The sequence below is a fragment of the Mirounga angustirostris genome, unplaced genomic scaffold, assembly GCF_029215605.1.
Source record: "Mirounga angustirostris isolate CCGP_5_RB_7025 unplaced genomic scaffold, mMirAng1.0.hap1 SCAF_6, whole genome shotgun sequence".
NCBI lineage: Eukaryota > Metazoa > Chordata > Mammalia > Carnivora > Phocidae > Mirounga > Mirounga angustirostris.
In genome coordinates, this window is record NW_026991714.1 from 32,870,511 (window position 1) to 32,883,729 (window position 13,219).

Consider the following 13,219-nt stretch of genomic DNA (forward strand, 5'->3'; position numbering starts at 1 on the left):
CTTCTTCTCTACCCAGTTCAGGCCGGATCAGAGGGCTTTTTGGCCATCACCTGCTGTCACCACACTCATCTAAGTAGTTGCTGAATATTTGAAAACTTGCACTTCTCTCAAATCCTATTTATTACCACCTTAGTCCATACTACAATTTCCTCTTACCTGAATTGGAAGCAAATTACCCTGTAAGGTCTCATTCAGAAGATGTAGATTCTCCTCTTAATAACCTTCAATTACTTCTCTTTGCCCTTAAAGTCTAAACATTTTACCTCTGCCCATTTTTTCCAGTTCATGTTAAACTTCTCTCCCTCATGTATAATATGCCTCACTTGTCATGTGTCATCTTTTAGTTCCTTAAACAGCTTAAGTCCCTTCCTATTTCAGATACTCAGGATACAAGAGGAGATGGAGAAGCCAGAGGGTCCTGAATAGGGCCCAGGGTCCAGCTATGTTGAGCATCAGTACAAATCTACCCTTGCTTCAGAGACATTCCCTCCCCTCATGCTTTGCCATTCTAAGAGGTCTTTAAATATGTGGCTCTTTCTGCCTAAGGTTCTCATCATCTCCCTCTTCATTTGGCCAACTCCCACTCATTCTTCATGCCCAGCTGAATGTCACCTTCTTGTGGAAGGCCCCCCATCCCTACTCCAGAGTCTAGGTTAGTTGCTCCATTAAAACCTCTCACTTCTCATTTAGTAGTTTCACAATTATAATAATATTGTGTAGTTAACTTTGTAATGTCTTTTTTGCCTCTATGGATTTAGCTGTTAAATCTATGAAGGCAGGTGCTATGTCTGCTTTATTCACTGTTTTCTCTCCAGCATCCAACATAGTACCTAGAGCATAATAGGTTCTGAGTGAATAAACGTGCATCTCATAAAAACTCCGATTTGGGGCAGAGGCCAGGGAGAAGGCAATTTGCCTCTGTTTTGATTTGAGTCCCATCCTTGTTAGATATGAATGTAGAGATTATTCTGAGAGGAGACATGATTAGTTATTTATGCTGCATACTAGTCGTAGTTACTAATTTGGCTCTGGTAGAAGTATGATAGGGTTCAGCTGGGGAAATAACATCTGCTTCTTCTAAATAATCCAGAAAGACTTCTTCAAATAAGCATGAGATTCTGGGTTGCATATTGGACAAAGTATGGGCTCCGTTATACAATGACTTCTTGACTTTGGGAAAAAAATGTTTTATTTTATTATTTTTTAATAATGGTAAGGGAAGAAGCAGTGTGGTAGACTCATTTTCTGGGTTGCTAACAGGTAAGTAACAATGATAGGTAATGAGCATATATGAACAAAGCCCAGTGTTGTAATCAATAAAAACTTCCTACATAGTTAACCTAATACTTATTTAATGGTATGTGTAACTATTATTGCTTGGGATGACAGTTAGGCACCTCTGTTAAGCTTCTGTTCAGTGAACTAATGCACCTTTAGTGGCTAAAATTCATATATATATGAATTATATAATTCATAAATATATATATTTACTTCATCAAGCCAAGTATTTCTTCAGGCACTCAAAAAAATGTCATTTCCTTTCTGTCCTTCCCAAATGTAGGGATGGTCCATTTTCTCTTTCCATCCAGAAATGGTGGGTTGAGAGCAGAAAATAGTATAAGGAAAGGTCCAGGTTTAGTGATGGACACACAAAGGGTGTCCAGCTATTTTTTATGGTGTTAGCACTGATCTTACCATCTGGTCTCATGTGAGCATTTTCCAAATGTCTAAGGGAAGAGCCACTTTTACTAAGCATCTCCTCTGTGCTTTACATGTATCCACACCTTTATTTCTTATGACAACAACGCCTTGAAGGAACAATTATTCTCTCCATGTTACAGAGGGTACTGAGGTAGGTGTTGTTTCAAGGTCATGAAGCTTGGAGCCAAAGTTTGGCAGACTCCAGTAGCTGTGCACATCATCTCTGGGCTGTGGAGTAAGAAACAAGCTGGGTTACTTTTCCTTAGGTTTTTTATCTCCTCCATATCCTCTCCAGACAGAGGGTCAAGGAGGCTTCTGGAAGCTCAGGGCTCTGTGGATGCTCAACCCTGCTGGGAGATGGGGGCTGTTGATATTCCCAACGACTGGGAATCCATCTGGAAAATTCCCAGTGCAGACTCTGTGGACAGGAATATGTCCCAGAAGAGGGCTCAAATGGGAATAGGCCTGGCTGACTGGAGGAATCAGATGCTGGAATTAGGAAGTATGGGCTCAACGGACACTTCAAGGTCATCTCATTTAGTGGTTTTGAAGCTTTTGACCACAAAGGACTGCTGCTATTGATTTTCCCCAGAGACTCTCTGTTTTAAAATATTTCAGCTGGTTAAAAAAAATTCAAGAAATAATTCCATTTTCTGTTTTCATTAGTCAAAAATATCATAAATGACTAGCAAACAGAGCTTCTGGCCATCAGGAGGCGACCAGTCTTTCCATACAAAGTGGCTATTACTCCAGCAGAGGACATAGAAGTGCTTTTTAGTGAGCCTGCACAGACTTAGGGGAGGTGGGGATGTCAAATGTACAATTTCGTTAGGCTTTTTCAAGTTTTGGAAATTGTTCAAAGACAGTCTCTCCACGGTGAGTGCTTTTGGGAATGTGCATGCATCTAGTGGTCCCAGTTGGAAACCATGTATCTAGACTTATCTCTTTGTTTTATCATTGAAGAAAACAAGGCCCAGACAGGGTAAGTAAAATTTCCAAAGTCACCAAGTGAGTTAGTGTGTAAAAGGAGGATTAAATAATGGAACACACATATCACCTGGACCCACTAACCACTCCAAGGTGAAGTTGACTGGTACATTTTGTAGCCAGTTCTGCAACTTATGGAAGTTCAAAGATTGTTCTGCCATTTTAAATTCTGAGCCTTTGTTCTCATGATCCAGCTCCTATTTCCTTGGAGTGTTAATGCCTGCTTCTCCCTAAATCACCCCAGGCGTAAAGCTAGTCCTCATGTTCCACAATTAAATCCACTCCTGTAAGTGTTTTGAGGGGTCAACATGCTATAGAGTGGGTAGCTTCTGCTCTCAAGCCAATTCTCTTTCCTCTTTCTTTACATCTTTGATATCATCCCCTTCCTTCCAGATGGTGCCTTCCTGAAACTTTTGATCTGATTTCTGTCAGTGGCTAGGTAGGGTAACCACATTATCATCACAGATTTTGGGAGCTTCTCTCACTGGTCCCACCCTCCTCACCTCAGCAGCTGGGACCACAAACAGAGATTCTCATTCTTCATTGCTATCTAAATTCTGGTGTGAGGAGAAGAGGAACATGGGAGATGAGGTGGTTGATCTTCTTACAGAATAAAGGCTTGTTGCCAAAAATCAATCAATCAGTCAATCAATCCCTATCTAAACCTCATTTCTATATTTCCAACCCAAAACACATATGTACCTTCACACCTGACATTATATTTGACCCTTATATCATGTCTGGTCTATTAGTCAGCTCAGGCTGCCATAACAAAATACCATAAATTGCATGGCTTAAACAAAAGAAATTTATTTCTCATAGTTCTGGAGGCTGGAAGTCCAAGATCAAGGTGCCAACATGGTAGGTTTCAGTCTGAGGCCTCTTCTCTTGGCTTGTAGCAACTGCCATCTTTCTGTGTGTGCTCAATAAGATCTTTTTATTATGCACATGTGGAAAGAGAGAGAGAGAGCGCAAGAGCTCTTTGGTGTCTCTTCTTATAAAGGCACTAATCCTATCATGATGGCCCCACCCTCATGACGTCATCCAACCCAAATTACCTCCCAAAGGCCCCATCTCCAAATATCATCACAGTGAGGGTTAGGACTTCAACATATGCATTTTGAGGAAACACAAACATTCAGTAGATAACACCTGGGAAAGAAGTTTTTGCTAGTTTTCCAGATGTGAAACTGAGGCTCATAGAGGTAAATATATTAGAATGAGTCCATAGGGGAGAGAACTGGAGGAGGGTAGTGTCCATGATGATGGCCTCTCCATGCACCCTGATACTTACCCAACTCATCTCCTTATCCCCACCAACCCAGGAGCCTGATGTGCCATTCCAGCACAGAGCTATTTTTTCTAAATTCTTAGAAGGGTGTAGTAGTTTAAAAACATGTCCACAAATTCTTTGAGATACCTCCTTTCAAAAGGTGGAATCTAATTTGTTTCCCTTTCAATATGGGCTATACTTGCCAACTCACTTCTAACAAATAGAATGTGCCAGGAGTGTGGTGTGAGATTTCTGAGATTAGGTTGAAAAGACACCGTGACTTCCTCCTTGCTCTCTCTCAGATCATTGGCTCTGGGGAAGACAGCCACTGTGTGGTGAAGACGTTCAAGAAGCCCTACAGAAAGGCCCATGTAGCAAGGAACCAAGGCCACCTGCCAATGGCCATGTTAGTGTGCCATCTTGGATGTGATTTGTCCAACCCCAGCCAAGCTTCAGATAACTGCAGCCCTGGCTGTCATTTTGCCTGCAACCTCCTCAGAGACCCTGAACCAGGACCCCTACTTGCTACTCTCAGATTCCCGGCCTACACAAAAAGATAAAAAAAAATGTGTTTTGCTTTAAGCTGCTAAATTTTGGAGACATCAATAGATAATTAATACAAAGGGAGAGGCATTTTATACTTTTCTCAGTTCTCCAGTCTCTATATAACCCATATAGCCAGGCCATGCCAACATGTCCGAGCATCTGTTTCCTCTTACAGAAGATTGCAATAATAATCCCACATGCATGCCCGATACATACATAACTAGCACCAACTGGCTCAAAATAAGTGCTCGATGAATTGTGACTGTTGTCAACATCTCATCAGCTGTGTGGCTTCTCTAGGTGAGTTGCTGTGTCTTGGTTTCAGATGCCCACTTCCCTCACATGAGGTGCCAACCTCAACCTTAAGTTAGTGCGCACTGCCTAGCAGAGAGCCCTAGCTGCCTAAACCTCACGGCTTCTCCAGTTCAGTATAGACAGACGGCCTTGGCGTAGAGCCTCACTCCTCTCTCTTGGTTTTCTGCTAGCCTTCATTCTTAACCTTAACCTTTCATCTCAGAATTTCAGCTTTGATGCTTCCCACTTCCTTCCTATGGTTACTTTAACTGAAGTGAGTCAGGTCTTACAGAAAAACTGCCCACAGCCAGTTAGCCCCCATCCTCCCCCGGACCAGGGCTGCCTGGGCAGACTGTGAGGGTGATCAGTGTTTACTCAGACCATTGTTTCCCTCTCTCTTCTTCAAGTCACGGGGCTTTGAATAGGGCTTCCCCAGCCACCGTGCCCCTCCCAACAGACCGCAGTCAGAAGCCAATCTCACATTAGTCTGGTGGTTGAAGGAGGGAACAGAAGGGACGGCAGTGCCTTGAATCCTTGGGTATTCTATCAAGTGGGCTGATCTGCTTATATTCTACTCTGTTGGGTGGGCCTCTGATCTTAACTCAAGGAGGACTTCGTAGGTTGTGCATACCAATAACAACCAAACGTGTATAGGGACCATCTCTCAGTGCCAGCAGCCATGTTACCTCTTTGTCTGAATTTTCACAACAACCCAAGTAGATTAGTATTCACCCAGACCTTTGGGGCTTGAAGAAGCAAAACCAAGCAGAACAGAACAAAGCAAGTAAGCAAACAAACAAAAAACCCAAAACAAAACAAAACCCCTAGAAAACAAAGACAAAAAACACTGAAAAAGTCATCTGCCTATCTTTCTAATTTTGGTATCTATAGAATGTCGTCCTTAGTCTTGAAAATCAGCATGATCTTTAAGAGTTTAAGGATAATTTCTTAAAGGACTGAGTTTATGGGAAGACAATGGTAGTTTTTGCTATTGGATTTTGAAGGGAAATAGTTTTTTCCTCTGATCAGATTTGGAACTTACCTCCTCTTTGGGAAAGGGTAGCTGACTTGCTTTCTCTGGAATGCAGAATTCATTTATCTATTCTCGTCTATCTTGGAAATGTTGAGGGAATCATTTTATTTTATCTTATTTTATTTTATTTTATTATTTTATTTTATTAAAGATTTTATTTATTTATTTGTCAGAGAGAGAGAGATTGAGATAGAGAGAGCATGAGTGGGGGGAGAGGCAGTGGAAGAAGCAGTCTCCATGCTGAGCAAAGAGCCCGATGTGGGACTCAAGCCCCAGACCCTGGGGACATGACCTGAGCTGAAGGCAGACGCTTAACTGACTGAGCCACCCAGGTGTCCCTGAGGGAATAATTTTAGTCAAACAGAAAGTCAACTGACACCATAACATGATTTTAATGATTCATTTATTTATTAAAAATTAAAATCTGCTATGAAAACAGACAAACAATGTAACATTCCCAGAGGAATTGAATTGCTTCTAGTTAAAACTAAGTTCTATTAGAACCAACTTTTGGTTGTTATAAATAACAAGCAGGCCACAGCTTTCAAGAATGAAGTGGTTGGGGAATGAGGTCAAGGGAATTCCTCTGAGCCACTGGAATACAAAGTATCAAAGGAGCTCCCTAGTTTCTCTTCCTAAGAGGGTTAAGAGTCTTTTTAACACTCTAGGAGCACCAGGCCCAGGGACAAGAGAAATTATAGGGAGGTCAGGGAAATAGCTCAACAGCTATCCAGTATGGTCAGGCTTGGAATGGAAGCTTCAGTACTCCCTGCCAAGAAACATTTTTTTCCTTATATAACTTACAATTTATCTTAAAATACTCAAATACCACAGGGTATCACCCTATGAAAACAGCTTACACACAGGTGAAAAAAATAAATATTGAAAAAGATTATAATATTGGGCTTCTTTCTAAATAGTTCACAGAGAAGCTCAGTAAATAAATACAAATAGGAGTTGAGGTATCAGAGGTAATAAATATTCTAAGAGAGAGGTACAGCAGGGTTCTCCACGGAGTTGTTCAGCTCTCCTCCATCCCTGGATGGGATTTTGCAGATCTCCAATTTATGTCCTAGAGTTGAGAAGAGTTGCCATCCTGGATGTTTTGTTCCCCAGCCTGTTTCATATTTTCATCTTCATTGTCATGTAGGTTTCTATGTAGTTGATGAAGATGTCAAACTCACTCATGGCTTTGTAGACACCTCTCTCTTGGAGCTGTGTAGGGAGATAAGAAATGTTTAGTGAAAGCCCCATCTAAGTGAGTAAATGGGTCCCTGGCTTGGATGGGTATGACTCTGAGGCTCAGGTGCCATACTTGCTCTCGTAAGTCAGGAGGTGAAGGATAGGCTCTAGGAAGCTGAGGGTATGCCCAGTGCCTTGGGAAAGGCTATGCATTCATCTAAGGCATGGCTAGCAAGTAACAAGAGGAACATACGCTTTTTTAAAGCACAGTCTACAAAATGATGCCTTAACAATTTTAAAGGTCATGTGCTCACATGATGCTTATTCAGAATTTGGAGAGAAGATGTTAGAGGAACAGCTTTGAAAGCAAGTTGGTAAGAGGAGCAAAGGGAGCCCTTTTATGTGGATGCCCTCCCACCAATGGATGGAACAGGCCCTGCCCTGCTCCTCGGGCCTACTGTCAGGGGGTTTATGGCTCCTGACATTGGAACCCTGCCCAGTGTCTGTCTGCATCCCACGAAGAGGACAGAGACCGCATGGCTTCTGGGAGATGGGGTCGAGTAGTTCACGGGCAGTTGGAAGCCTGAGACCCCACTGGATCTGAGAGCTGATATTCGGAGGCACTTGGCAGGTGTGAATGGCAGCTAGAAAGTGAGTATGGACCAACTCTAGATTAATGAGAATTCTGCTTCCTGCTCAGAGTTCTGGGGAGTTCCGGCTGAACCCCTGGGTGTGTTTGTGTGTGCGCATTCACGTGTTGGCTTCCTGCACGTGTGGCTTTAGTCTAGATTCCCAAGAAGCTACTTTCTGTTTCCTTCGTCACTCTCCCCAGCATCTAGCTCACTGCGTTCACAGGTTGGCTGACTGGCTCAACCCACAGGCCTGCAAAGGCGGGGAACAGTCATTTAGAAACCCCCAAAGACACTTCACAGAAAACAAATATAAGCGAGGCAGCAACTCCTCACTGGCTGAGGAGGTCACACCATCTGTTGGGTTCCCACACCCCCTTCAAGAGGAGGACGGGGCCTGCTTAGCACCTGCCAACTTGGGGAGTGGGTAGAGGTCATGGTCCCCGAGCCCCTTCTGCCACCATCCACTTACCTTACTAAAGGCACTCTTCACCTGCTCCACCGCCTTGCTCTTATTCTCACAGGGCAGAAAGCGATGCTGTGGAGGAAAAGAGAAAGTGTTAACGCCATGGGCTCCCAGCTCCTGTGTCCACAGCACGTGGGGGCCCAGCCAGTAGCATGAAGAAGGGGCCAGACTCATCTTGGATACCTAAGCCCCGTAGCTCCTTCGGGAGAACTGAGCCCCACCTCACCCTTGCCCACTAGACAGAGACAAAACAGCCCAGGGAAATGAAAAGTGCTTCTCTAGGAGCCACTCTGAGGCGTTTGCAAAGCTTGCGTGGAAACCCAGGAGCGAGAGCTTGGAGCTTCCTCTCTGAACGCCACAGTGCTGACAAGTGCTGAGCCGGCCATTCTGTCCTTCCCTGCTTCCCTATCCTGTCCGTCTTCTTCAGGTCCAGCCACAGGGACCATTTCTAAGTCCCCGAGGAGTAGAGATGCAGTCTCAGGCATGCAGACCAAAACATTTGCAGAGTCCCATTCTACGAACAGAGACCAACTGACTGATGCCCCGAGGAAACCAGTGGCGAGGGGATCATTTCAGTTAGAGAAGTTTTTTCTCCTGGGGAATTGTTTAGAGACACTAGCCTGGGGGCGAGTAGCTCCCTGGCTCTTCTAAAATGCCAAGGAAAGTCCTGTCAGTCAGTTGGGCCCCACTTAAGAGCTCTGCTTTCAAAAGGTAGAGAATGAGAGGTAAGTGGAGTTTCTTCTCCCAGGGACTCTGCCTCCTGGCCCGTTTGGCTGGGCCTGGGGTCAAGGTCCAAAGGGACAAGAGAGCCCAGACTGAAGCTCTGGACCCCTTTCATAAAGAGAGAGGGGAGTAGTTAATAACCCACAAATGACTCACAAATAACAGGAAAGCTGTTTGCAAACATGTAAATGCCTAGCAGCCTCCCCCACTCCTTGCTCAGAGAGAAATGAGCAAGAGATGGAACTCTAGTGCCTTTAGGAGAGTGCTCCTGCCAGTCTGTCTCTGCGTCTGAGTGTGAGCGGGGTTTCAGGAAGAGCCCGAGAGCCACAAGGGAAAGAACTGAGCCCGAGAGCCACAAGGGAAAGAACTCAGCCCGAGAGCCACAAGGGAAAGAACTCGGCCGCACTCACACAACGCCGCAGCCTCAGCCTGAGGGTCTTCAGCTTTTCCCCCAGGGAGTTCACGTGTTCCTTGATGTTTGGGTCGTGGTTCTCAGCCTGGGGCATCACCTCCTCCAGGTAGAATTGGATCATCTCTGACAAGGCTTGGCAACCCAGGTAACCCTAAGGGCAGGAGCCAGGGTTGGGGGGACGGTGACTGGGAGGAAGAGCTGCTGCCCTAGCTTGAGAGGACAGCTTTGTCCCCAGGGACCTTTCTTAACCAGCCACCTCTCTCTCCCCACCCCCCAGGACAGCCCTTTGGCTGTGTGTTGAGTTAAGATATTTCCACTTCTCCTTTTCAAAGCAAAGGAAGCAGACCCTGCTCCCGGAGGCCTCCCTTCTCTGAGTCACGCTGCACCCTCTCCTCCCACACACCTCCTCAGGCTCTCACCTTAAAGTCCTCCAGCAAGGACCCAGTCAACAACATGTTGTCCAGCTTGTCCTTCGTTTGCTGCAAGAAGGACAAAGGGAGAATGAACCTGACCTTTGAGGAAATGTCTCTCTGATGCCCTCTTATTTATAGAGCTTCTAATTTTTAATCAGTGCAGCCTGGCCCCAAAACGGAAAGGAAAATTTCAAAACAGAACATTCGGCAGTGCTGGAACCCTTAGTTCAATCAGGTCCTTTTCCTCAGGATCAAGTTATTTTAAAAATTCTGCCAGGTTTTGAAGTCATGGCAGATGCTTGACTCGGTCCTGGTCTCCTTTCTGCAGAGCTGAATCAGGGTCGAAGGGTCCACCCTTGCCCACCCACACTTCGGGGCTCCTTGCTTGTCTTTCTCCCCACTGTGGACATCCAGTTGCAGCTTTGAAAGCTGTTTGGAGATGGGAAGCATCTCCTAAAGCAGGCTTCCCCCACGCCTCTTCCCCGCACGGCGCTTTCCCCAACCAGCAGGTTTCTAGGTTCTTTATGTTTTCCTGCCACAAGGGATGGGGAACAACACATCTTCATCTTCAGTCAGACCCTTTGTGATTTCCCCCAGCCAACTGAGCTCCAGTGGAATCTTTATAAAAAGTTTCTAAGCATAGGAGTCCTAGTGCATTGACCTGTTAGGTGGCTTTTTCTGCACCTTCGCTGCATCACTGGGCTTAGCTGAACTCACTGAGCCTCTGGCTTGACCTGGGACGCTTAAAGAATTTCAGTTTGAAGGAAAGGGATGCTAGGGGTGGAAGTGAACAAGAGGGAGGATTCTTAGAGCTCTAGCAGAATGCCTGGTGGAGGCAGTCCCAGCAAGGAAGGAAGGACAGGAAGGCATACTCACAAAAAAAGTCTTCACCCTGCCGAAGGCAGCTCGGAGCTCTCGGAGCATGTGGGGCAGGCTGGCTGGGAAGTGGGTGCAGTTGTCCTCAGACAGGGCGCTCTGGTGTCGGCTGGCTCCTACCCCGGCCAGGAGGACCAGGCAACACAGCAGCGCTGGGCTGGGCATGCTGAAGCTCTGCCTTCTGAGAGCCTGCCTTGTGGTTTGGTGTTGCAAGAGCAAGCCCCTGATGTGTAGACCTTCACCTACTGTGTCCCCCTTTTATATTGTGGGTGCGGTGAGGCCACCCCATTCATAAAAAGCCACAGAGTCAGATTTCCTGGCAAACGTTTTCTTCTGATTAACGCCCCTCCTTCCCTAGACCTCTCCAACTTTGCATTCGTTGAACTTCTTAAAGTTGTTAATTTTTTGCATTGTAAGCGAAAGGGATTGTTGAACAATGAACTTTTGCATTACAGCTATTTTAGGAAGAGCTACCTCTCTCTCTGTTTTAAAATAACTTTCCAGCTTTTCTTAATAAAAAAAAAAGTTGATTTCCTGGGGTGAACAGCTGTTCTGTGCACAGAGGCCCACAGTTGTGGGTTCCATTCGCGTGTTCCTAGGTCATAGTGACGTGGACAAATTGACCGTTCCAGAATGTTCTGGAGTTGAGAAATAATTGGATCCCCTCCCCAACCTGGGTTACATACCCAAGGCTTTTCCTTGCTGAATTGGGAAGAGCCTCAGTTTCCCCAAGTGAGAACCAGGGTGAGCTAAAAATCCTCAAAGATCCCTCTGGTTCTTTCATTTTATGTTCCAGGATGTCCTCTTGCAGAAGCCAGCTTCCCACAGGACAAGCAGGGCCATAGGATGTACTCCAGGCTCCTTCTCTAGCCCTGAGTTCATTTCAACTCTCAGATCCATGTCATTACCTCCTCGGCTGTCCCAGTACTTGGGGGAAGTTAGTAAGAGTAATCCACACCTACTGATAGCTTGGCATCTGCCAGTCACTGTGACCCTTATCATCTCCATTTTATAGCGAGTAAACTGAGGCACAGAGATGTTAAGTAACCTGCACAAGGTTACATGGGCACTAAGTGAGAGAGTCAGACTTTGCACCCAGGCCTACCTGACACCAAGGCCATGCTCCTTACTCTATTACTCTATGCTGTGCCCAGTGTGTGGAATGATAAGGTTGGATTGAAGAGTCCTTATGGTTTCTTTTAGTTGTGAGCTTCTATGGTTGGACACTTAAACTTGAAAGGTGGGAGGTGGGGGAAATAGAAATAACAAGAAAATTATGTCAGGATTCCAAGAAGGCTGGACAGCAGACCCCTTTCTTTTCTCTTACCTGCCCCTTCCCCCTTCCAAAGAAGTCTTAGCCATTTGTCTTGGACTTGCACAAGTGGATGTGTGTGTGTTTGAGGGTGGGCAAGTAGGGGAGCCAGATGTAGTGAGGAAGGTTGCTCCACCTCCAATAAGGCCAGTCTGGAATGAGTCTGAGGGGAAAGAAATGACAGGGCCCAGCCCCAACTTGTGGATGTACCTTGTGGGTCAGGATCAGGGAGCTGTGGCCTCCCCTTCCAATAATTTGGGGAGTGTCAATGCAAAAACCTAAGAATCATGAAGGGAGAAAAGAACATTTTCGAAACAAGAGTGGAGATAAGGCAGAAATTTTTGCTCCTGCTGATTCACACTGGGCTTCAGAGGACTGAATTTTGCTGCCAGGAAGCAGAGAAAAGAGCCAAGGAGCTGAGTTTTCACCCCTTGTACCCTTCTCCTTTCCTCTTGTCTCCTGGGTTTCCTGAGCTGTGCCTGCTTTAGTTCATAGAGTTGACCGCCTTTCTGAGTTGGGTGTTCTGGGTGTAGACTCTGCATGGAGGAGTCAGGCCAGGTAAAGCTCTGAGGCCCTTCTCCCTGACCCAGGCAGCACAGACCCCTCCTATCTTTCTCTGCCACCATGCCCTGTACTTGCCTCCAGTACTAAACCCACAATCTGACATTGTTGTCATCTAGGTGCACACCTTGCCTCCCCCAGTCAGCTGTGAGCCCCCTGAAGTAGGATGTTATTTTATTATCCTTTGTGTACCTGGTGCCAAGCACAGGGTCTGGTCCATGGAAGAAGGTGCCAGCTATGCAGCTTTCTCTTTTCTATGTTGGGATGGGCATAGCAGAGTACATGATGAGCGTGTACCAGGGCTGGAGGAAATAACCTGAAGGAGGCTGGTCTGAGCACAGGCAAGCACTCAGAAGGATAGGGAAGCACCTCAGGGAGGCAGGCTAGCATTTTTACAATTTCTTCTTATAATGTGAAATATATGTGCAAATGCACACATGCACATACACATGAGCAAGATGGCAGGGGGAAGGGAAGTGGGCAAAAGGCATTTCTTTCTTTAATCCATAAGCCATTAGGTAGGGTTAGGTATGGGCTCTGACTTCTTTGTTTTGGAACGTGAAGCCAATGACCTCAAGCCATTTGTTGAATAACTGATTTTCCCCCCACGGATTTGAAATCACTGTCTTCTCTCATCTCAAAATTTCAGAATCTAAAGGATCAAAGATAACCATAGCAAATTTCTGATGCACCCCCTTAAGTAACAAATGGAGATACCAGTATCTTTCCTATCAACATACAGGATTGACATCAAGATGATAGAAGAAAATAGGGATGACCGTCTTGGGAAAAGCTAAGAGCCTCTGCTATT

The 13,219-nt window shown here is 45.6% G+C and overlaps 1 protein-coding gene across 1 annotated transcript; it reads right to left on the bottom strand.

The window, feature by feature from the left end:
- Positions 1 to 6,240: 6,240 nt before the first annotated feature.
- Positions 6,241 to 10,840, bottom strand: IL10 (interleukin 10). Its single transcript, XM_045876134.2, has 5 exons — positions 10,536 to 10,840; positions 9,666 to 9,725; positions 9,245 to 9,397; positions 8,118 to 8,183; positions 6,241 to 7,049 (listed from the first exon to the last, which is right to left on the bottom strand). The coding sequence occupies exons 1-5, from the start codon at positions 10,698 to 10,700 to the stop codon at positions 6,957 to 6,959; spliced, it is 537 nt and encodes a 178-aa protein (XP_045732090.1). The 5' UTR covers positions 10,701 to 10,840; the 3' UTR covers positions 6,241 to 6,956.
- Between the last annotated feature and the right edge of the window lie 2,379 nt (positions 10,841 to 13,219).